Source organism: Podarcis gaigeae, assembly GCF_964106915.1.
Source record: "Podarcis gaigeae genome assembly, chromosome: 15".
NCBI classification, from domain to species: domain Eukaryota; kingdom Metazoa; phylum Chordata; class Lepidosauria; order Squamata; family Lacertidae; genus Podarcis; species Podarcis gaigeae.
The window spans coordinates 8961101-8986903 of NC_139692.1; the positions used below are offsets into that span (position 1 = coordinate 8961101).

The 25803-nt window shown below is 45.7% G+C and overlaps 1 protein-coding gene across 2 annotated transcripts in view; it reads left to right on the forward strand.

Moving 5' to 3' along the window:
• Positions 1-25803, forward strand: part of UNC5D (unc-5 netrin receptor D) — a 435843-nt gene that overhangs the window by 299954 nt on the left and 110086 nt on the right. For both annotated transcript variants that reach the window (XM_083713478.1, XM_083713479.1), the window contains exons 6-7: positions 1043-1210; positions 5836-6000. In XM_083713478.1, coding sequence (XP_083569604.1) covers positions 1043-1210; positions 5836-6000 — 333 coding nt within the window. The remainder of the gene's footprint in view (positions 1-1042; positions 1211-5835; positions 6001-25803) is intronic.

The following is a 25803-nucleotide window of genomic DNA, read 5'->3' on the forward strand; positions in this document are numbered from 1 at the left end:
ATTTATATGTTATTGCTGTTAGCCACTTTGGAGGGCCATTTGGTGGAAAGAGGAGAAAGAAATGTAACAAATAAGCAAATACTAAAAAAGAATTACCCAGGGCCCCATTTGCAATATTCATTTAAAGCAGGGGGGGTGGCAGAGATAGGAGCATAGGAAATTGCCTTATGCCAAGTCAGACTGGCAGTGACTCTCTACGGTTTCAGACGGGGGTCTCTCCCAGACCTACCTGAAGATGCTGGGGACTGAATTTCTTCATGCAAAGCAGATGGTTCAGCATCTGGATGTTGCCACATGGAGAAGATACTGTAGCTCAGTCTTGTCTGCTCTGACTGGCAATTACTCTCTAAGGTTTCGGACAGGGGACTTTCACGTGGCACTCGAAAGATTACCCTCAAGGTAATGTGGCCCTTGGTGGGAGGGGAAGTTCCTCCCGCCATGGGTCGGTCAAAATAAAATTGTGCATCTATGGTTCCTTGTAACAGCTCTTTCTCTATAGGAGAGCTTGTTATTCAAACTTAGTATGGACCCCTAATGTTGCTTTTCAAACAGCCATGTCTGAACTGGAAGAGAAAGTTCCCTGCCTCTTTTGTGCTTGACTGCCTTTGTTCTCTTTAAAGTGCAGAATTATATTTTATTAAGTCAGATAGATGCCTAGACAACCTCCGTTCATCATTATTTTTTTGCCTTTTGGGGAATCTGATTGTGCCTTAAGTGGAATGTGTTTGGAGAGAATTAGGGTGGTAGCCTCTCCTTTCTCAAAAACCATCTCCCTGTCATCCTCAGCACCTCCTGGCATATGAGTCTGCCTCCTTCAAACATGACCACACATTGACACCAAGTTCTTTAGATAATTGCATCCCAGTGTTATTTAGGCAGCAGGGTCTACAACTGAGCTTTGGAATTTAACATGCAGGAACTTTTTTTTCTTTTTTCCTTTTAAAAAGAGAGCTTGAGAATGGAAGGGCATGAAATGAAGGTTTGTTCTTTTCGAATGTTAATGTGATCTCCATCTCCTCCCTACTCCCCCACCTGGTTGCAGTGAATGGAGGCTGGTCTTCATGGACAGAGTGGTCCAACTGCAACGTACGATGTGGCAGAGGATGGCAGAAGCGATCACGGACTTGTACCAACCCAGCTCCTCTCAACGGAGGCGCCTTCTGTGAAGGAATGTCTGTGCAGAAAATTACCTGCACTTCACTGTGCCCTGGTGAGAGAGATGGTATTTATTACTATTTATTTAGAGTAAAAAAGGCTCCTGGGGTGACTTCTTGTTGTTGTTTAGTTGTTTAGTCATGTCCGACTCTTCATGACCCCATGGACCAGAGCACGCCAGGCACTCCTGTCTTCCACTGCCTCCCGCAGTTTGGTCAAACTCATGTTTGTAGCTTCGAGAACACTGTCCAACCATCTTGTCCTCTGTCATCCCCTTCTCCTTGTGCCCTCCATCTTTCCCAGCATCAGGGTCTTTTCCAGGGAGTCTTCTCTTCTCATGAGGTGGCCAAAGTATTGGAGTTTCAGCTTCACGATCTGTCCTTCCAGTGAGCCTGGGGTGACTTACGTACAGTCAAAGCAAGACAGTCCCTACCTGCAGGCTTACAATCTAAGCACACACACTACACAAGGCAAAAGGGACTGGGAGGGAAGAGGAAAACCAGAATCCAGACACAGGCAACCGTTTCTAAACAGTTGTACTTCTAATGACCACCTGGCACTGTTCAGAGGCAGGAAGTGCCTAATGGAACTAAGCCTCTGGCAGAGCTGGAGACATGAGCCCTGGGTCTTAACTCTCCCACTGAGGCAGCCTGGTGGAATGGCTGCCCCAAGTAACAGTTGAGGAGAGAGGAGGCCTTGTGGAGCAGAGCCAATGGGGTGAGGTCTGAGAAGCCTACATTTACCGGTTAATGGTTCACAGGCCCAGTTAACTGTAGTAGAAAGATGATCTTGGAAAACTGCTACAAGGTGATACAAGGAAACTCAGGGGGGAGTTGAGGAAGTCAGTTAACAATGGAATTTAAAATGAACTTTAGAAGGAATATGTGTTCTTATTTTTGTTTTTTTTTTCTTTCTTGTAGTATTGTAATGTGTTTTCTTTTGTATGTTTTATATGTTATATCTGTTAAAATCAATGAAATTTTTGGAATAATAATAATAATAAATGGTTCACAGGCCCATGGTTGAAGTTGGGGAGATGGGGCTGTTATCCTCCTGAGCTCCTCTTGAGGGCAGGGATGCAAAATAACTTCAGTTCATTTTACATTCTCATGCAGACATACCTAAGGACACAGTTTCTGAAACAATGCATGAAATGAAATACGCTATCTTGGAAATTCACACTTTTTCTTTTTTTCTTTTTGGTGATTTTTATTTTTTTTACAATCAACTAGTTTATATAAAAAATTGTTAGGGGAAAGTGTCCATTTTGATGCATATCTGTGAAGAAACACTCACACAAAATGCTTGGAAAATGTGTTTATTGGTGAAAACAGCATACAAAGGTGTGTATTATTAGTTCACGCTAAAATGCTGATGAATTTTCATAAGGATTAAAAAAAAATCACAAATGTTTTCCTTTTTTAAAAAAACATGTTAGCCTACAATCCATTACATGATATACCAGGGAGTGTGGCCAATGGTCATCTATGTGTTTTTCTGTATGTTTGAGGTTTCCACCACCACCCAAAAAAATGAAAATTTACCAATATGCACTGTCCAGTTTTAAAAATGCATGCATACTTTCTTTAGGTTTCATTATCCAAAACTCATTGAACACTGCGGGTGTTTGTTTCATATCTACGGGCTTTAAATTGGAATTTATTGAATCTAGCATTTCTTTTGAACTGGCTTTGTTAACATGCATAATTGGGACACGGGTAACATGAAAAAGAGCTGAACAGGGAGTTGCAAAGACTGTAAGACAGGAAGTGAGCCAATTGTTAGACATATTGATCCTGAATATCTTGTGGGTATTAGCAAGAGAACTGCAAGGCTAGCTGTCATGTTTCAGGCACATGTCAGAATTATCTCAACCCCTAGAGCTGATTGGACCTTGGATTTTTGAACTGCTATTCCCTTCACTCTAAGGGACTATCTGGACCTAATGCCAACCATGCTTTGGTCAAGTTTGAAAAACTTCATGTTGGGCTGGGTGGAGTCGCTTTTCTTGTTTTCTAGCAAGTAGGTCACTGTTGACTAGGCAGGAGAAGAGGTTGGTGCAGTGCAAATGCAGAAGCAGGATTGGCTCCACAGGCATGTTTGCACTGCTCCAACCTCTCCTTCCTGGTTAGCAATGGCAGCCCACTTGCCAATAAAATAGCACAGTAGGTCTGCCTCATCCTGTGAGCCACTTTGGGGCTTGAATAGAGCAATAATGGACCCCAATGCATCAGCTTGTTTGACTTGGCCTTTCTGCTGAAATAAACATTTTGGTATGTTTTGCATTCCAAATTGCTTTTCCTTCTACATCATGTGGACATGGGACATCATGTGATCGCAGATTTCTCTAGTGGTTAATGATGAAAGCAAATGATGTAAAATTGGTCAACTATGAACCCTTTCCTATGATTCCAAATAAGTCTGAAAACAAGTCTCCAACTGTCAGCATTTCTCCCAAGATCATTTTTGCTTCTGCTTCTTTGCTCCTTCTTTTTTTGCTTCAGGCAATCTTTCTCTCCCTCTCAAAAACATTGTAGCTGCAGCCCAAATGAATGGGGGAAAATAGCACAGAAATTTGGGGAAGAGATGCAACCTAAAAGAAGCCATTTAGGCTTCTCTTTGATAGCAGATAAATTTTAGCACATGTAATCTTGTACAGCAGTTTTGAGCTTTAAATTCAACTTCACTAGTTTTTTTGTGAGGTTCCCCCCCCCCCTACAAAAAGATTTTATTCACCTTTTTTGCATGGTGTAATTGAGGTCTAGTATATAACACAAACAGATGGACCATTCAGCTTTATGTGTTCAGTTAATAGTTACATATAAACCTTCTGTGCACATACAAAGCTAGATGTCAGGGAGAAGAGTACTAGCCTGCTGTTGTCCCTGACATTCTAGTTTTCTGTGGTTAGGGGATTATTCTATAGCAAAGCATTCAAACATAGGTTTTACTCCTGTAAGCTGAAATGTTGCAGCTCAGGGATAGTTATAAACACCTGCTGTGTTGCTGTAGTATAGCTTCCATACTCCTTGATCAGGCATAGGAAAACTCGGCCCTCCAGATGTTTTGGGACTACAACTCCCATCATCCCTAGCTAACAGGACTAGTGGTCAGGGATGATGGGAATTATAGTCTCAAAACATCTGGAGGGCCGAATTTGCCTATGCCTGTCCTTGATCACAGACCATACTGGCTAGGATTTATGGGATTCCACAACATCTGAAAAACAACATGTTGGTTACCCCTAAACTAGAATATAGATTCCAAGTTGCCAACAAGTTGCCCTGAACAATGGTTTGTTCAGAAATGTAAGCTTTTGAACTTTCATTCTCTACATCTTACTTGGGGATGAGATGTTGGGGAGCAGGAGCATATAAGCCTGAGGGACACTGCAGCTTATTCATGATCTAAAACAAGGTTTATGTATTCAGATTAGTTATACCTATTTAGGCTTAGTTATGCTAAGAGATTGGGATACTGGATTATGTTAAATTAAATTTTACTCAAAGTCTGTTGATCTCAATGGTCCTCCTGAGGACACACACAGAATATATAACCATGAGTCATTGGACAGGAGGACCTATACATTACTGCTGGACTGCAGCTCCCATGATCCCTGACCATTGGCTAGGGCTGATTGGCTCTTGAATCCATCAAGAACTAGAGGGCTAAAGTTCTTCACCATTGGATTAAGGGTTTGTCTTGATAACTGTGTGGGAGAAGTTGAATTCCAAGAAGTGTTTGAAGGCATTGCATGTGTGTTTTAAGAGGGAGCTCTAGATATAAGGAGCAGAAAGTTTGCAGGTGATCTATGGTTGGTTGAACACTACGGAGATAAAATAAATCAAATTGCAGGCTAGATGAGGCCTGGTGACTCTGCATCCCTCCAGATGATGGTGAACCAACTCTCATCAGCCCCAGCAAGCATGGCCACTGAAGGGATTATGGGAGTTGGGGCAAACAACATCTGGAGAGCCACAGGTTTCTCAGATCTGGGTTTGATGGATCAGGGAATCACAGAGTTCAAAATGACCTCAAATATCATCTAGTCCAACTCCTTGGTGATGCAAAATATTCACTACTACAACATCCCTGATAGGTAACCATCCAACCTCTGCTTTTAAAACAAAACAAACAAAAAAATCAAGCATATAATGGAGTGTCCACCACCTTCCAATGGAAGGGAAAATTGGGATAAATTTGAGAAATGATGGGGTAAGGATTTCATCTATCTTGCCTACATGGGAGTTCACCTATACAGTGGTACCTCGCAAGACTAAATTAATTCGTTCGGCGAGTTTTTTCGTCTTGTGAATTTTTCGTCTTGCGAAGCACGGATTCCAACCCAAAATCCAAAAACCCCCAAAAAAGTTTTAAAAGTTTAACTTACCAAATGGCTGCAAAAGAAGTTTTGGAAAAGCTTCAAAAATCACCAAAGTCTTCAAAAACCTCAAAAAAAGCTCAAAAAAGGAAACAAACTTGCAAGACGTTTCCGTCTTGCGAAGCAAGCCCATTGTGAAGCAACTCAAAAAATGAAAAACTCTTTCGTCTTGCGAGTTTTTCGTCTTACAAGGCATTCGTCTTGCGAGGTACCACTGTATTACCAAAGTGCCCCAAACGAGTTTTGGATCAAACAATCTGCCATTTAAAGCAACAGTTAATTCCTTCTTTTCTGTTTAGTGGATGGCGGCTGGGAGGTGTGGAGTGAATGGTCGGTCTGCAGTCCCGAGTGTGAGCACATGAGGATCCGGGAATGCAGTGCTCCACCTCCACGAAATGGTGGGAAATTCTGTGAAGGTCCAAGCCAAGAGTCAGAGAACTGCACTGAAGGACTTTGCATTCAAGGTAAATAGCTTTCATGGGAAGTCAATGTTTTCCCCCTCCCTTTCTGTCCCTTAAATTAAGACTCACAGCCAAGTCTATGATTCATGTTGCAGACTGGAGAGAGTTGTCTGAAGTGAAATCAGTCGACAAAGGAGCCTCTGTGTGTGTGTGTTCATAGCTTTGAAATTCATTCTGCCGATGTCTTTTGCTTGGAGCTCAAATCCTTTGAAGTCCATAGAAAGGGTTATATTGGCTGGAAGGGAAGTTTTGGATTCCTCCTGTGGTGAATAATTTATCAATGATTACTTGGGATGGTCCAACATGTATCAGTTGCTCAGAAACAGATGGTGTCAAAGGAAGGTCGCACAGACTGAAAGATACGTCCTTCTGTTCTTTGTATGTCCAGATTAGCAGTGAACCTACAGACTCCTCTTTTGATTTTGGAATGGGGATGTTTGAAGAATTTGATCTTTGCAAATTCCTATTTGAATCAACTTGATCCACATCTCTCAAACTAATTTGCAGATTAGAATTTTGAGTGGTGTCTCTCTCCCCTAGCCTTAAATATGGATCGATGCAGAAATTGAATAAAAAGAAATGTACAAGTGGCATGGATCAGAAACAGAGAACAATTTCCTAAAACGGATTGAATATCAATACAAAGGGATGTTAGTAATTGCTAGTGTCAAACTCTGCCTTCCCCCATCACCATTTTGCAGTTGGTGGGCCTCAGTCCTCTGAAGTGAGACCTAGAGATAGAAAGTCTGAGAACTGTAGACAATGCTGAACTAGATGGACCAATGGTCTTACTTGGTTATAAGGCAGAATTCTGTTTCTGTTTGGGGGTTAGCTGAAGGCACTGCTCAGGCATTCACATACCCCATGCAGTTCTAGACGTAGGGAAACATCAATTAATACTTATCAAAATAATTGGAAAAGAGATCTAGGACAGGAGATACCAACCGCTATCTGAAACAGAAGCCCAGACACGTTTGCAATCCTGACATCCCCGCAAGGTGAGTGAGTCTTGTGGCTGAGCCATGCTATACCGCATCTTTTAAAACTTGGCAGGCAGCGTTTGGGAAACTTGTTGGGACGTCTTCGTTGCTTTTGTCCTACTCTGAGCATCTTGAGCAGATGTACCATGACTCTTGAGCTTTGTATCTGCAGCTGCGGCTGCACAGTTAGTTGCCTGACTGAGGATTCCTTACTTGCTTGTAATCAAGAGCCTCCATCCACCTGTCAATCACCTGCTGTTATCATTCTGCCACTTCACAACTTCAAAGGGCCTCACTGTAATCGCTGATCAGACAGAGCAAGCCTCCTTGAAGTTTGTTTGCAGATGGCAGACTATGCCTGCAAACTGACATTTTCCCTCTGAAGACTGGCAAGCTGACAGCAAGGCCCCTTAAGCTGCACTAGCAGGTTCCTGATGCGGAACTTGCTGGTGCAGCCAATCCCAGTGGGCCTGGCTGTCAGCGCTGATCAGCTCTTGTCAGTGAGCCCCACTTGCAAAGGAACTATCAGGAGCTCACTTTAAGTGCCTGATGGTTCCGTTGGAATCACACGCTTATCTGCCATGTGCCTGACATCACATGTGAAGTCAGGTGTGGGGTAAGTGCATGTGGTTTTGAGAAAACGGCTTTGCAGGCTAAGTTGGAACTCATACCAGGCCTAAATAGGCCTGCAGGGCAGAGGTTACTAAACCCTTGCAAGCAATCATTGTTCTTGTAGAGCGAGACTTCTTGGTGTACAGACCTGTGAACATCTATTGAGTTCTGTTCCTATGAATCCATCATGCTGTTTTCTGCTTGATTGTCTTGCTGTGCAAGAAATGAACTCTTTGCTATGGGTACTCATTAGGTAAACCCCTGTATTTCTATGTGTATTTTTGCACTATGCATGTTAGCTAAAATGCATCACAGAGTCATAGAGGTGGAAGAGACCTCAAATGTCATCTCATCCAGTCACCTGCTGATGCTGGAAATCCACTGCTACTACACACCTTAAAGATAGCCACCCAGCTTGTTTAGCAAACAAGAGTCTATCACCTTTTATCTGTTCCACTGTTAAAGCAGTTCATTCCACCAGGAAGTTTCTTCCTAATGTTGACTCAAAATCCCCTTTCTTGGAAATTAAAACTCAGTGGTTTGTGTCCTTTCCTCTGGAGCAAAAGAAAACAAAAATTGATCCATCACTTAGGTGGCAGCCTTTCAGATATTTGAAGATGGCCATCATATTGTCTCTTCCCTGGGGCAAACATGCCCAACTCCTTCAACCATTCCTCATAGGACTTGGTCTCCTTCCCAATCCTCCTCTGGACACAATCCATTTGGCCTAGTTTCCTTTTAAACTGCTGAGTAAAAGCTACTTGCTGCTTGTGGGATGAAAGATAAAAAAAACTATGGCCACCCATAAACCAAATACTTGCTCACAGCTGGACAGAACAACCACAGCAAATGCTGCCACCGAGAACCTCACTTTTCATTTAAGCGGTATAATGTTTGGATCCATACCTATTAATATTTTACAGTTCTGGAAAAACCATGTTTTTGTGACAGAGTAACTCAGATTCTGATTCCTTGCATTTATCTTGCACAAATTGTTCTGCATTTGCTGGTCTTGATAAGGAACCCAGTGTCAGGCAGGCTGCTGAAGCTTCTGGAAGTTCCTTTTAATGTCTTTCCTCACAGCCCTAGTCCTAGACCAGATGGTGCCCTAGCTAGGAAGGTGGAATGCTTTTCAGCCTGAGGGCTACATTTCCTCATGGGGCATGAAATCCAATGGAAATGGAAAAAGAAGTGGAAATTACCAATGTTCATTTATTCATCCCATGTCCAGAACAGAAATCAATACCGACTGGCGTTCATTGTTGTTTTCAGTCTGCAAATGATATGTAATCAATGGCATTTTGTCCATCATTTGAACTGCATTTCCTTTGCATTGAAATTAAAGGTGTGGAAACTATTACATTGTTAATTAACTTTAACTTGTGTAAATTGCATGAAATAATGGGGCAGTGAGACAAATTAGGTAGTATTTGGTGGCAGCTGAACTGCAGTAGAGTGTCCAAAGTGAAAGAAACTAAAATGCAAAAAGAGGATTGTTGATGGCAACACATCTCACATACTCGAAAACCAACATTCCCCCAGGCTAGTCTCTAAAGTGAGGCCTTTGTGCTTGGGTGCTTTAACTCAGCTCTGCAGCCGATTGAAACTATATTACATAAGGTGATCCTAGGCATTTCCCTTCCTATCTTCTCCCCTATTAGTGTACTGTTTGTTTGGTTACAGGCATCTGCTCCTCATGTAGCCACTAGCTTTAGTGAAAAGCTTGCGTTTAAATCCCATCAGATAGAACAGAAGGTCCTTGAGACAGGGGCAGCTTCAAATGTTGCCTTTTGCTTAAGCTTGTAGAAAACAAAACCTTGACTTTTGTCCAGTTGTGCTGCTAGACACAAGCTCAAATAGCAGATTTCTTTCCAAAAGGATTAGTGTTGTATCAAGATCCAAGTTAAGGATGCACTGCTGGGAACATAGCAAAGCAAAAAATAATAATGAAATGAAATAAAAAATGAAAACTTTGTGCTTTGGAGATCCTGTTGCTAGTCATCCCTCCAAGAGTCAAGGAAATATTTTTTCCCCTTTTGCCAAGAGACACGAATGTAGAAAGTAGTTGTGTTTATTTCTGACAATGGTAAATGTGAAAAGGATCTAGGGGTCCTAGTAGACCACAAACTTAACATGAGTCAACAGTGCGGTGAGGCAGCTTTGCTCCTATCGCTTCCTGGTGACTGTGTTTTGAAATAATTGCAGTTTGTTTTGGAAAGCATCAAAAGACCAATACTCTTTGGAGTTGGAAATTTGTCCATCAAGTCTTGAAACCTTTGGCTGGTAAGACCACTGAGTGTATGTCCATGCACCTGAACAAAACTGCCACTCTTCCATTCTGAAACCATGGTAGTGGAATCTGAGCCATTAAGCCTGCATTCATACATACTTGTCATTGTATCCGCTTGCTTCTGGGTTTTGTATTTTTTGATAGATGTTATCAGCTCTAGCGCTCCCCTTCTTGTGAAGGAGAGTGAGCCCTTGCCGGGGAACAGTGGAAAACAAGAATAAAGCTGAGATCAGCACAGGCTCCCCATGTCCAGCCAGTGTTACTGTCCTTTATCTGAACTTGGAATATGCATTTTATCCAAAACACCAATCTACCTCTCTTTGTTCAATCAGAATGAAATATTAAGTGAATATGTTTTCTCAACTATGTGAATTACGGTATATATATTTTTCTGGAGAATGGAGCAGTCTATTTTCAGTCTATGTCAGTTTGACATGTGCTTGTTCATTAGTCCATCATGTCCCCTTTCTGTGTTAATCTGTGATTATTTTTTTAAAAGAAAAGCACAGAAATTCGTACGCAAATGCCCATTTTATTCTAAAGTTAGCATTTTGCAATACATTTTGGTATTATTATTTCTTAGCCAAGATGACTCATTAGCCAAGAATGCTCATTTTGGAGAATTGTAGAATGTGAAGGATCAATATTGTGATCCATGCATTAGTCCACAGGTGTGGATCAGACCAGTTTGTACTGGAATTTACAGAAATAAAATTTCTCAAGTTCCCATTTCCCTTTACTCCTTTGTGTGTCACACTATATGTATACGTCAAATAATCTTCAGGCTTCCCATGTTTATTTTTGCTTTCTCAGCTGGTAGGAATGTGTGCAATTATCCTGTCTTGGTTCCTTTTCTCCACCTCTCTATCTCCCCTTTCCTTCTTGTTTCAATATGTGCCTTTCCAGCTCTGATTTTCCCCATGGGGAATTGTGAAGGAAACGTAGTGCAAAGCTTCAGAAAAGCAATCTCTGAGGCTATTTTTTTGCAGGCACAACTTGCTAACGCTGTTCCTTTCGCGAGGCCAAAAACATATGTGAACCAGTTCTGTCATTCAGAAGCAGAGTTTCTTCCCCAACTTCCTTGTTCAAACTTTGTGTTGGCAGTGCACGGCTGACAGTTGTTTCGGTCTACTCAGAGACTGGACAGGCTTTTGCTACCTGGTCTAATTAAAAGAAGAGGGAGAATGAGAAAGGAGGGGGGAGCAGATAAGGTGGGTTTACTGTTCATTTGGTCACTTTTGGTGGAAAGGTGTCCTTCGGCACCTTTGAGGGTGATGGTCACATGCTGAGGCTGCGGGGCACCTGGACCTACAGAGTGCCACTGAGGCTGGCCTGAGTCACCTGAGCAGTTATGGAGCTTTGAGAGTAAGGGACTTGCGAAGACTTCCCCACTTTTTGTTAAAATAAATAAACAGTGTAAGTTATAGTGAGAAGGGGCAGGGATGATCTGCAGCTCAGTGGCAGAGTACCTGTTTTCAGTCACCAGCATCTCTGAGAAGGGCTGGGAGGAATCTAATCTAAAGAGCTTCCAAAACAACTACTCTCTTCTGAAGTTAAAAATGGAAAGCGTAATGCTGGTGGTCAACAAAAGAGGTTTAAAGACTCTCTCAAGGGCAATTTTTTTAAAAAATGTAATATAAACACCAACAATTGGGAAACACTTGCCTGTGAGTGCTCCAATTGGAGAACAGCCTTTACCAAAGGTGTCATAGGCTTTGAAGACACACGAACTCAGAACGAAAGGGTGAAACTAAGAGGAAGGCACACTTGGCAAATACACACCATGATCAACTCCTGCCTGGAAACCAATGTTCCCACAGTGGAAGGACGTGTGGATCCAGAATTGGCCTCCACAGTCACCTATGGACTCATTGTTAAAACCGTGTTTATGGAAGACAATCTTACTCGGCTACAAGTGATCGCCAAAGAAGAAGAAGAAGCTAAAGAGCTGGAATTACTGAGCTAGATGCACCAATGCCCAAACTCAGTACAAGGCAGCTTTCTGTGTTCCTAACTACTGTCCCTGCCCCAAGGAACCCCAAACAGGTTGTAATTTCGTTGTGTTGATTGCTGAGCCTCATCTCTTTCTCTCTGCATCTGGTTGCATTCAACCCCCTGCTCCCAGCAGCACAGCACAGTCCAGTTCATGCTTGTTTGTTTATAACCTACTCCCTTCTGCAAGTGTTTTAAGGCTTGATGGGATGAACTCTGGAACACAACACCAGCAAAGAGAATGGAGTAGTCAATGTGTCCCCCCAGTTTTTGGACTACAGTTTCCTGCATCCTTGATCTTTGCTGCCTAGACACTGGTGGAGGAAGGAGGTGCTGTGGGGTCGGTGTGCCCCAGGTGCCATTTTTTTTCTGGCCCATGTAGGACCAGTCTGGATAGTTGGCCTTGGTGAAGACTTGATGTTTTCATCCCCAAAAAAGTTTTAGCTTTGAGTTCCTACTGAAATGAGGCTGCATTTTAATGCTGTACTTTAATCTTGTTTTTTAAGTTGTATTTCAATCAATTATTTTATACCTGGTGTTAGCCGCCCTGAGACTGGTCTTGGCTGAGGAGGGCGGAGTATAAATAAAATTTATTATTATTATTATAGCTCCACCCCTGGGTGCACAGCATGTGCGCCACTCCAGATGCCAGAGCAGGAACAGTAGTCCAACAACATCTGGAGGGCACCACCATGTTGGCTCTCCCAACCTAAGAAATGGGGAAAAAATATTATTATTATTATTATTTTGAAATGGAAAAAAACTAAAAAAAAAAAACCATTGCCCTGCAATTTGTATCAGTCAGTGGGTAACGTCTTTATAGAACGTTTGAGAAATCTCATTGCAGGTATCTTATTAGAATGTATTTTGCCCCTTTCCTGCTGTGCCCTTAATGATAGAAGTTTGTCCTCAATATGCACAGCAGCTTTCATTCTGACATTTCAATCTTGAAGGGAAGAATTCCTTTCTGGCTTCCTTGGAAGAAGGCGCTTGGGTCAAGCTGGTATGCATACTTGAAATGCAAAGCTACATGTAGAACATGTGTCATCGTTCCCCCCCCCCTTCCAGTGCCTCAGTCTTCAAAGCAGATATTGTGTTACCTTTCATTTTGCATCTTTCCAGACACGTTTTCTGTAAATGGGGGGGGGGGGAGAGGGGTTGAGCAGGTGTTCAAACATCAAACAGACAATTACAGCATAAGCATGCATTAAAAGCACAGTGCAGTATCCCACTGCTTAAGGGAGACCTTGGATACCACATTTCACTGCGTTTTGTGTGTGTGTGTGTGTGTGTGTGTGTGTGTGTGTGTGTGTTTTTCCTGGGTCTCTTAAAAAATAAGTGAAGGGCTGAATTAGTGTTCAAACTTTTTTTAAAAAAAAAATAGAATTGTGTATTAGTAAGCAGTAGGGAAATCTGCAAGAAAAGATGTAGATTTATCTTCCCTCCTAAAGGAGTCTCTCTTATGCATGCATCATGTGAAGGGGAGTCATGAATAAAGTGAGTTAGCATATCCGTGATTCTAGACCTGCCCCTAACATCCACCTGTTAGGTGTGGTTGTTGGCATTGCATGCAGACTTTCCCCTACATTTTGGAACCCTTCAAGACAGTGTTCCTGAACATACTTGCTTGGAAGCAAATATCATTGAATTAAATAGAGTTAATCCTTAATATGGACGTGGGTGGCGCTGTGGGTTAAACCACAGTGCTGCTTGGGCTTGCCGATCAGAAGATTGGTGGTTCGAATCCTCGCGACGGGGTGAGCGCCTGTTTTATGGTCCCTGCTCCTGCCAACCTAGCAGTTTGAAAGCACACTGTGCATGTGCATAAATAGGTACCACTCCGGTGGGAAGATAAATGGCATTTCTGTGCGCTGCTCTGGTTTCGCCAGAAGCTGCTTAGTCATGCTGGCCACATGAACTGGAAGCTGTACGCCAGTTGTGGAAGTGCACAAACGCCAGCTCCCTCGGACTGTAAAGCGAGATGAGCACTGCAACCCCAGAGTCGTTCACAACTGAACTTAACTGTCAGGGGTCCCTTTACCTTTGCCTTAAAGGTAAAGGGACCCCTGACCATCAGGTCCAGTCGCGGACAACTCTGGGGTTGCAGTGCTCATCTCGTTTTACTGGCCGAGGGAGCTGGTGTGCAGCTTCCGGGTCATGTGGCCAGCATGACTAAGCCGCTTCTGCTGAACCAGAGCAGCGCACGGAAATGCCGTTTACCTTCCCACTGGAGCGGTATCTATTTATCTACTTGTACTTCATGCTTTTGAACTGCTAGGTTGGCAGGAGCAGGGACCGAGCAAAGGGAGCTCACCCCGTTGCGGGGATTCGAACCGCCGACCTTCTGATCGGCAAGCCCTAGGATCAGTGGTTTAACCCACAGCACCATCCGCGTCCCTTTACCTTTGCCTTATTCCTCAATAAATAGGCCTATGATTGTTCTGCACCTGGAATAAGATTGTCATCACATCCATAACTACTTCTAAGTAGATATATCAACTAATAGTTGATTTCTTGCATTTTTTGCAGCCACTAACACAGTGGTAACTCTGGCTACAAACACTTCAGGTAACAGACTCCGCTAACCCGGAAGTAGTACCTCGGGTTAAGAACTTTATTTCAGTATGAAAACAGAATTGTAGCAGTGGCGGCACGGCAGCAGTGGGAAGCCCCATTAGTTAAAGTGGTACCTCAGGTTAAGAATGGATTCAGGTTAAGGACAGACCTCCGGAACGAATTAAATTCGTAATCAGAGGCACCACTGTACTTGTTTGCTTATACAGAACCATCTACTTGGTTTTTAAAAAGTGGTTTGATGAGTCCCTGCCACAAGGGGGTTACTATATCTATCTATCTATCTATCTATCTATCTATCTATCTATCTATCTATCTATCTATCTATCTAACCCCAACAGAGGAAGAGGAAGAGGAAGGAAAGGAAGACAAGGGTAAATGAGAAATATATGCACACATTCTAGAATTTGGTATGCAAAATTCCAGAAATAATCTTGGTCCCCTCTGTTTCAGAATGGGTGAGAAAAGCACACAAATATCCCCTGCAAGCCTTCTTCAGGTTTGCACACTAAATTTGAATCAAATATAAGTGAGGATTTGGGGAGAATTGTGCACGTTTTGCTTTCTTATGCTGCTTGCATTGTCCTCCACAAACTGGCAGGTGGATGTCTGAAGTAGGAGAGTTCCTGTACTTATGGAGGATCCTAATACATTTTAGAGTGGCCAGGATTCTGAAATGAGCCTCTCTTTGGAAGATTGCCCTCCAAATAAGCATGGGGAATAAATTTGATTCAATTTGTATTTAAAGGTGAACCTACCTGCTTTGCCCTTCCTGAAATGAACTGGGACATAGCCATCCTTCAAATATCACACATATCCAAAATCTTCAGTGTAGTTTTGCAGCACAAAAAATGCATATATTAGGGTAAAGTATGCATAGGAATGTATATATCAGTGGGAATTGCATGCAAAAAAATGCTTTGTATTTGGAGGAAGTATTTTGGGGAAATGTGTATATTAGGCAAAATTGCCTACAAAAGTCTTTATATCAGGATAAATTAATGCTAAAATGCTGGTGAATTTTTATGAGGATGTTAATTTTAAAAAATTGCTAAGGTGGAAATATGGAAAACTGAGGTAGAAATATGGAAAACTGAAATTGGAAAAATGAGAAACAGAGATACAAAAATTGAGTCACCCAACCCTACCTCCAAGTCAAGGAGGGCTATTGGGGAGGGGGATAGAGTAGTATGCTGAATCCTACACCCGCTTTGTTTTACAATCAATATCAACATCTGAAAAGAACTATTAATGAAGGGGGGGCAGGTTGAATACCACATTCCTACTCATTTGTCCAGAACTGGATTATGAATTCTTGCAAGCCAAAGCACATAGATTTACAAATATTGCTCATGAATTTAATTCGCCACAACGATTTAAATTATTTGTTCTGTGGTGATTTTCAAATATTGTGACATCATGCTTCAATGCAAATAGTGCACATTTATACTTAGGCGCTGTTTTCCAACGCTTTAATGAAGATGCACATTTTAAAATAACCCTTCCCACCCACTGCTTCTCTGCTGAAATTCACCCCCTTCTTGAACCTACTTTGCTATTTTTTTAAAAAAAAAACAGCCATCAGGGCTTGCTTCTAACATGTAATTCTTCCTCAAGAGACTGCAAGCTAATTATCTGTAATGCATTATGTATGAGTCTGTGGGCTAGTTTACACCTTGGAGCGACGGTTAGTGAGTGACAGAAAAGCACAAGTGTGAAGCAGAGTGTTCAGTGCAGAGATGAGTACCAGGAAACAACATCTATTTCTATGATGATGTTATCAGAAAAAACTCTGGTAGAATGTTGCAGTTGTTTCCACTAAGTATATATTTCTTGCTGGTATTAATCTCTATGTGTGATAACATGAAGTGGAGGCTTAAACCCTTTTATCTACAGTGGTACCTTGGTTCTCATACTTAATCCATTCCGGAAGTCTGTTCCAAAACCAAAGCGTTCCAAAACCAAGGCGGGCTTTCCCATAGAAAGTAATGCAAAATGGATTATTCCGTTCCGGACTTTTAAAAACAACCCCTAAAAGAGCAATTTAACATGAATTTTACTATCTTATAAAATCCACAAAGTAAAAGCAATAATCAATGTACTGTACTATAAAATAAATAAGTATTGTAGATAATAAAAATATAAAATAAAATAAAAATTCTTATTTGCACTGATGATAGTCCTTGTCAATCAGTAGATGAACTGGGTTCCACACAGCCTCAAAAACTAAAACACAAAATAAATAGCAAAAACAAAAGCGCCAAACAATCCGTTCCAGAAGTCCGTTTGACTTCTGAAATGTTCAGAAACCAAGGCGCAGCTTCCAGATGGTGCAGGCACCCCGGAAACAATAGCCGAAAACCGCATCGGACATTTGGCTTCCAAAAAACATTTGAAAACTGGAACACTTACTTCTGGGTTTTTGATGTTTGGGAACCAAGGTGTTTGAGAACCAAGGTACCACTGTATGCCCGAAGTGGTCCATTGCTGTTGCTACACACAAATCTCTGAACAGCGAGAGACTCCAGGGGTGCCGATGCCTACCCAGGGTTCAGCTTTTTTGGAATGAATGTCATTGACGACTCTGGTTTCTTTAGGATATATGGTTTTATTTGCTCATACATACAACCTGAGCACAAGATGGAAGGGCTCACAGCAGACCAACAAACTTTGCCTCTCCATTAGACTTTCAGGGCCTTGGATTCAGCCCATAGAGCAAATTAAGCCTCTCCAGCATCCAACTCCAGCCCAGACTAGCAGAATGACTAGTCCCTTGGCTTGTTATTTCCCCACCCCTATGGTGATGTGATATCCAGCCAATTAAGGATGAAGGGGAAGGTCTGCTCTCTCCTGAAAGAACATAATTCCCTCAGCTGCCTCTATGACAGACACAGCAGCGTAGCGTGGGTTGTCAGCACCCGGGGCAAGGCAAGTAATTTGCGCCCCTAACCCCTAACCTGCCGCCGCTGCCAGCTTCTTCTTGCTGCTGCCTGGGCTGGGGTATTTACGGTATTTAAGGTAGCCACGGCGGCAGCAGCGGGTCCGTGTCAGGTGATCTGAGGCGAGTTGCCGCTGGCGCTGGCGCCCAAACGACGCTGCTTGGCCGGAGGAGGAGGAGGGCAGAGAGGCGAGGAAAATGCAACATGGCCCAGCAGCTGCAGCAGCAGCGGCAGCAGCAGCGGGGCTGTGAGGAGGGGCTGCCTGGCGCGCCCTCCGCGGCCCTGACGCGCAGGGACCGCGGCGAGCGCTGATAGCCGCTGTCTGCTGGATGCCTTCAGCCTGGATGCGTGCACAGCTCGTCGGTTCCGCAAGACATGGGGCTCTGCTACAGCCTGCGCCTGAGGCTCTTCGGTGACTCCGGAGGCGGCGAGCGCACCCCCCCAGATGTTGTGCCCGGTGCGGCCGGCCCCCCTGCACCCCCCATGCTATGCCACTGGACAGACAACCTGACAGGAGGGTACATTTGTGTTGGTTTTTCATTATCTTAAAGTGGTCAATAATGCTACTTAGAAACAAGGTGGGCTTTAGAGGTGTATGTTTGCAGTTTGACCTACTTAGCTGCACACCTGTGGTCTCTCGACTTTTTGTCTAATTAAAAGGGGAGTTACTTTCTGCACCCGATGCAGGAAGGGATGTGATAGGATAATTGGTTAATTGAAATTGTATTTAATTGGATCAAATGTCTTGTAAGCTGGCTGGTGAGGAGTGATGGCTTGCAGCGTTAGTTTTATTTTCGAAAAACATAAACAAAGAAAAGATATTGTGGACAGCTGTTTGCGTGCTGAGGTCCCCAAGACACCCCAAACCCAATAACTCAAACTTCACACATTATTTTTGTTTAAGGTTTTTGGCATAATTTTGGCCACAACTTTATTATCAATACAAATTGTGAGTGGTTGCTTAGGCATTGGTTAGACTATCTGTCCTCCCCGCCTTGGGGACAGCCCTGACTCCGTAGTCAGTGCGGAAGAGCAAGATCAGGGTCAACTGGAGCTGCGAAACAGACCCTCAGCTAATCCCCGCATGCTCCTTGGAACTTACACGGCCCGCACCCTGCACCAAGGGTTTGGACGAAGGGGATGGTAAGTTCCAGAATTCCTTTAACGGAATACCCGTGCAGCATTGGAGGGGCAGGCCCAGCCTATCCATACCCCTCCACCAACCAATTTTAACCAATGCCTAACCGCCAACCTTACAAGTTGTGACGATTTGCTACGCAGTAGGCAAAACCCAATTGGCACACACTAATCAGCCAAGAGGTAAATTCCTACTGGGCCCCCGCACCAAGGCGAACGACCCCATGACAGGCATAGCAAGGTCAAGCGAAGCCCAACAAGGGAGGGCGGGCGGGAGATCCGATGTCCACAGCAAAAGAGAAAGAGAAAGCTGTGGACCTTGCTTAAATAGCCACTGACCCCACCCCTAAGTTTGCAACATCAACTTTCCCCAGATAACCAGATCCTCCCATCTAAACAAGCCCTGGCTTTAACTTGCCTAGCAATCATGGGGTGCCTTGTATAGCCCCATCCGCAACCCGTGCTCTCCTTTTAGTGAGAACACGCTTTGCGTGCTGAGGTCCCCAAGACACCCCAAACCCAATAACTCAAACTTCACACATTATTTTTGTTTAAGGTTTTTGGCATAATTTTGGCCACAACTTTATTATCAATACAAATTGTGAGTGGTTGCTTAGGCATTGGTTAGACTATCTGTCCTCCCCGCCTTGGGGACAGCCCTGACTCCGTAGTCAGTGCGGAAGAGCAAGATCAGGGTCAACTGGAGCTGCGAAACAGACCCTCAGCTAATCCCCGCATGCTCCTTGGAACTTACACGGCCCGCACCCTGCACCAAGGGTTTGGACGAAGGGGATGGTAAGTTCCAGAATTCCTTTAACGGAATACCCGTGCAGCATTGGAGGGGCAGGCCCAGCCTATCCATACCCCTCCACCAACCAATTTTAACCAATGCCTAACCGCCACCTGAGCCCTTTACGCTCGCCGCCAACCACTCACAGACTAAACCACACCCTCAACTTGGACACCACTGCATCCAACCAGACATCATTCCCCAACGGGGAAAGATGCACCCCATCATCCCTGAATAATTCAGAGGCCTTGAACGAAATCAGAGGGTGAGGAATCACAAATCCGCCCAAACCAACCACCAATTTGCTTGCCGCGGAATTAATCCGCTTCCTAACTCTTTCGGTGGCCGCCGGGCAAGGGCTACCCCTCCAAATGCGGCGTTTCAGCAGCTGCGACCAAATTAGTGTGGTTGAAGGCACCAAGGCCGCCAAATCCCTCAAGTCCAGTAATATGGCAGCACGCAGCCCAAAGCAGGAAGAGGAAACCATATCATTCTCCCCCAGCTGCACCACTATCGCTGTAGGGGGGCCAGCGTGGAGGACCCGTCTGTGCATGAGAGGCAATAATTCTCTCCACTGCATCCCTCGTCTGGAAATCCAGGACACCTGCACGTGCTGCGGAAGGCCCAAGCCAGCTCCCAGACCAGATTGACGAGCTCTGACAGCGGCCCAGTGCACAATGCTGTGTCCCACTATCCAAATACGGATAGCGGCCAGACCTAGGGTTAAAACACAAAAATGTCAGTACACACACCACCATTATTTCCTCACATATACTTTGAATGCATCCGATCTCCAACGACCCAGGTCCTTTATCCTCCTTGCAGACAAACCCCAATGGGCAGCTGTCGTTGCGGCACCAATACGGAAGGAGTGAGGAGCAAATTCCGATGCTTTGCGGCCGCAGGCCACTACCACCTTGCGCATCACCTTAGTGAACTGATGCCGGACTAAAGGGTGCCCATTTTCATGAATAAACAAAGGCCCCTCGCCTGCCGGCCGCAAGGACAAGTATCTCTTAAGATCCTTTACGGGGCAAGGACCCTTCTCTCCCGTTGCCGAGAGCCGAATGACGGCTCCCCTACCCACCTGGTCGGTCTTCGAATTCCTGATATGCACCCTCAGGTCCGACTGTGACATGCTCACGTCCTGCAACAGCAAACCCCTGGAACCTCCATCCCGTTTTTGCTCCAGGACCACCTCGCCTACCCTCAGTGCCCCAAAGAATGCCAAGGAAAAGGCTGCTGAAAATAGACGGGCCTCAAACTTGGACCAACAGATGCTCCGCAGTTTACTGCGCATCTGTATCAGCAACTCAAAAGTGATGGGACTTCTGGGAACAGTCCTCGATGGGGTGAGCCGTCCCCATCCCTCCAATGCCCGGCGCACCACAAACTTCCTACATGGGTCCTTGTCAAAAGTGGCCCTGCTAAAGAAAGAAATTGCTGCCGAGTGAAGTCGCAGGGTCCTAGCCGCCCGGCGCATCTGGAACAAATGTGCCAGATACTTAAGCACCTGGGCAGTAGAATGAGGGGTGATGACCGCCCCCGCCGATTGGCCATTAAAGGACAGAAAATCACCCCAGGCCTTCTTATAGGACCTTAGCGTGGAAGGGGCGACTGATGCTGCTACTCCCTGTGAAACTAAGTGTTGCCAAGGTTCCAGAGATGATCCGGGAAAATCTCCGGACGGTCTCGAGCCTCTGGCGCCAATGACCTGAATCGTTCCATCTGAAAACGGGACAGAGCATCAGCAATCTCGTTAGAAATACCCGGAACGAAGCGAGCAGAAAATACAATATTAAAACGCAGACAGTGCAAAACAAACACCCGAAGCAAGGCCGAAACCCTAGACGACCGGGATGACTGCTTAGCTAAAACAGTCACTACTGCCTGGTTATCGGACCAAAAACAAACCCGATGGTCCTTAAAATGCTCGACCCACAAGTGTACCGCAACAACTATGGGGAAAAACTCAAGAAATGTCAGGTCTCGAGTTATCGCTTCCCCACACCAAGCCTGGGGCCAAGGTTCAGCACACCACCTGCCGTCCCAAAACAAACCAAACCCCAGTGACCCTGCCGCGTCCGAATGCACTTGAAAATCATTGTGGAGGTTCAAAGTGTCCTGCCACAGTGATACGCCATTAAATTCTTCCAGGAATTCCAGCCACACACGGAGGTCGGCTTGCACTTGGGCGGACAAACGAACCCTATGATGCGGTGCCTGCAGCCCCGAGGTAAGTTTGGCCAGGCGAGAGCAGAACGGGCGCCCCGGCGCCACCACCCTGCAAGCAAAGTTTAAATGACCTAGCAACGACTGAAGCTGTCGCAAGGTAACCTTCCTCAATGGGAGCAGTTCTTCAATGACCTTCCTTAAAGCAACTAACTTATCTGGCGGCAAACTAGAGGTTTGGGCCACGGTATCCAACAAGATACCCAAATAGGTAAGTTGCGTAGTGGGACCCTCAGTTTTCTCTGCCGCTAATGGAACCCCCAGGTCTTCAGCCAGGGACGCAAAGGCACGCAGCAGAACCACGCAATTCCCCGTGTCCCTCGCGGAGGCCAGTAAAAAGTCATCCAAATAATGCGTAACCCCGCCCAAACCGGTTCTATCGCGCAAGGCCCATTCCAGGAATGAGCTGAAACACTCAAAAGCCGCACAAGCTACCGAGCAGCCCATGGGCATAGCCTTATCAAAATAGAATCCCCCGTCAAACTGAAAACCCAGCAGCCAGAAATCCTCAGGATGAATTGGCAACAAACGAAAAGCCGACTCAATGTCGCACTTGGCCAATAGGGCACCAGGCCCAAACTTCCTTATCATCTTGATCGCATGATCAAGAGAGGCATACTTCACCGAACAGAGCTCCGGGGGAATTACGTCGTTAACCGACGTACCATTAGGATGAGAGAGGTTATGAATTAGGCGAAACTCCCCCGGGGCCTTCTTGGGAACTATTCCCAAGGGTGAAATGTGCAAATTAGGAAAGGGGGGGGTGGCGAAAGGACCAGCCATACGACGTAAAGCCAGCTCCTTTTCAATTTTCTTACGCGCCACACCAGGCATGTCCTTAACGGATTTCTGGTTCCTAGGATTCTGGGCTACAGGGGCCACGACCACTGGGATCCTAAATCCCAGCGAAAAACCATTACTCAAATACGACGCTGACTCTCTGTCTGGGTAAGATTCCAGTAACGCCAGTAACGGCTGTAGCCGAACCGGAGTATAGGCCAAAGAAAAGATATCACTTTCCTGCTCCGGGAACAGGAGGCTGGGCAGGGACCTTGGGGGGCTGCTGGGAGCCCCCTCCCCTGCGAAAGGGCCGCCTGGCCGCGGAGCAAGCAGAAGCCGAGTGGCTCCCAGAGCATTTGTCACAAAGGTGTGCGAATTTACAGGCTTGACGTTGGCAAATGCCCTTATTAAAGTCCCAGCAGAACCACTTGCGCCCAACTTTTTGGGTGGCAGGCTTGAATTTTTGCAACTCAGAAGCCTTCTTCTCAATACGTGGTGCCACATAAGTGGTCCACACATCCAAGTCCTTCCTGTCCCAGCGGGCCGTCGGTATCTTGGCCGCCCTACGCCTAAAGTTCTGGTCATATGATAATGCAGCAGTCTCGCCAGCCATCGTAAAAGCTGAACGGACAATAGACAGATAAACCCAGAGGTGCAGAGACCTCTTGGGATACGCTGCAGAAATCACACCAGCAAAAACCTGGAAACTATCCATCCAACGTTCAAAAGTCCTGTCAGCCTTTGCTACAATTGTCCGTCTTTTGGGAACGGAAAGGCCCTTGTCCAGCGGCTCCCGACCATCAAGCGGAGGAGCCAAGCTGAAAATATCCACGTAGCGGCCATCCAGAATCCTAGACCGCAATTTGGAAGACAAGTGGGCACCAGGAATAATATCCCTAGCAGAATTGGTGGAGACTCTTACGTCAGGCACCAGGACCCCTTCTCGACACTCCTGTACGGCGCCATACCTGGCCCTATGAGAATTTGCCCTACGCTCCCAAACCCACTTTGGCAGCCCCGACGACTCCCCGTAGCCCCAGTAAAGCTTAAGGGGGGGCCCCCTCATCACTGCTAGAGCTGATGGAGGAAGTACCTGAAGTGGAGGACGATGTGTCCCTCCGTCTCTTCTTAGAGTGCCTCCTGGAGCCCCTTTTTCGGCGACGATGCCCACCGGAAGAGGACCTTGGAGGAAGAGGAAGACTGTCTTCAATCGAAGAATCTGACGCTTCACCCTGTTGCACTGCACCTGGGGCTGACTGAACAGAGACAACTTGTGAATGAACTGGATTAGAATGCCCCAGCGCTGGGGGCCGTACAGGTGAGCCCCGTACAGCGCGGCCCCGGGTCGATGCGCTTCTTCTGGCGCCGACCCTGGCACGACCACGGCCCCTAGGCACTGCATCCTGCGATACAGGCAGCACCGAAGGTTGGACCTGCGGAGCATCAGGTAAGCCAACTCCGGCTAACAGTGGCTCCCCTTCTTCACTAGATGATGATGCAGGAGAGGAAACATCCACCGGGGGAGGCGGGAATGCTGATGACGTTGACGGGGTCGAGCAACGGTGTAGCAGGCCATCCATCTCCGCCTCTACCCTTGCCAGTGTCACCGGGTCGCCAGACAAACTTGAAACCATAGCCTGGATGCGTTTCAAGGACTGACCAGGCTGCGGAGATCGCAAGGCCTGGGATGGGCCTTTTATAGGCCGCTTCGAGGAGCGGGCAGGAACAGGCCTTCCTGCTGCCTTCTTAGGAGCCATTCCTACTACTGGTGAGAAAAGAAAAGAAAATAAAATTAAGTAGGAAAAAAAAAAAAAAAAAAAACCAACTAAGTTCTTTAAGACGCTAGAATCTGCAAGAAAATGAAGCAGAATGAATTAAATAGTTAATTAAAACTAAGACCTAGACTATAAAATGATGCACCAGTAGACAGGAGGCAACCCCTTGCTTACAGATTATGCAACAGATCGGTAACCCAGGAGCAGCTGGGAAGAGCACCAGCCACCAAATCAGAAGCTGTCCAATACGGAAACAAACCACAACCTTGTGCTCTTTACCAGCACACACACCTACACTAGCCGTCCAGGCTGCGTGCAATTGAAGAAATTAATTGCCTGCAAACATATCAACTGCCACAAGAGGTCGCAGTAGTACCAATTATACTCAGCCTAGGATAAAGCAACCACCAGGCCCTGCAATTACTAGGCCTGAACGCTAGAGGCCGCCACGTGGCCGAGAGGAATCAAAATGGCGCTCCCGCCTAATGAGGCTGCAAAATGGAGGCCTCACAGCTCTCCGCTCAAATCAATGCACCTCTGGGGACAACCAGCGGCACCCAGCCCCCCAGCAACACCAGGCCGGCCTCCCAGGGCCTGCTACAGGGCAAGGTAAGCCACCCCTAGCCAGGCAGCCAGCCGCAGGGAAGCCAAGGCCCTGAATAGCGTTTTCGCGGGGGGGGGAGGGGGGGAGGAAAAAAGGCCCGAAAACACAGGCCGCGGCACGTCGCGGCGCGAGCGCGCCCACCCCCCCACAAAGCGCGCACCCCCGGCTCTTGAAAGCCGCCCAGGAGGCCTACTCCGGCACCAACAGAAGCCTGTGGGGAAGGGAGAAGCAAGGACAAACTGAGAAGAAATGTTCCCTTGACTGGGGATCGACCCTGCAAGAGGGCAGGGGAATTGAGGGAAGCCCTCCCCACACGGCCCCTGGGCCCAGGCCGAGCACCCCCCCCCCCCGACTAAATTAAAGGGAATTAAAACAAACAGGAAAATTAAATAAAGTGGGGAAGGATCTTTCAGCAACAAATTAAAGAAAGAGGAGAAAATGGAGGAAGAAAAACAAAGGGAAAAGGTATACGACCCAAACTTCTGCTGTAGTCACTCAGAGATCCGATGAGATCCGATGTCCACAGCAAAAGAGAAAGAGAAAGCTGTGGACCTTGCTTAAATAGCCACTGACCCCACCCCTAAGTTTGCAACATCAACTTTCCCCAGATAACCAGATCCTCCCATCTAAACAAGCCCTGGCTTTAACTTGCCTAGCAATCATGGGGTGCCTTGTATAGCCCCATCCGCAACCCGTGCTCTCCTTTTAGTGAGAACACGCTTTATATCTGCGCTCCATTCGCTGTACACACTCTGCGTTAAAGAAGGAGTTCAGCACTCTGGGCCTGAGGTTCCCCACCCCTGATTTAAATTATAGTAGGCATTCCTAAATTTGCATCTATGCATAAATGAGCATGTGCAAATTTAAGCAAATATTTGTCCTATTTCTCTGTGTGTGATGCACTAGCGACCACCATAGACTCTGAACTTACATAGAAGCCATACACTCCGGTTCAAAATCCTTGCTTTGCCTGAAATTATTTACACATAACAGGCAAGACAACCTGCACGTACTTGTGGCAGGCACACTTCATATAGGAGTGGCAGGTTTCAGAACACGAGAGCAGCTTCCAGTGCAGATTTTAAGGCCTTGCATGGATGA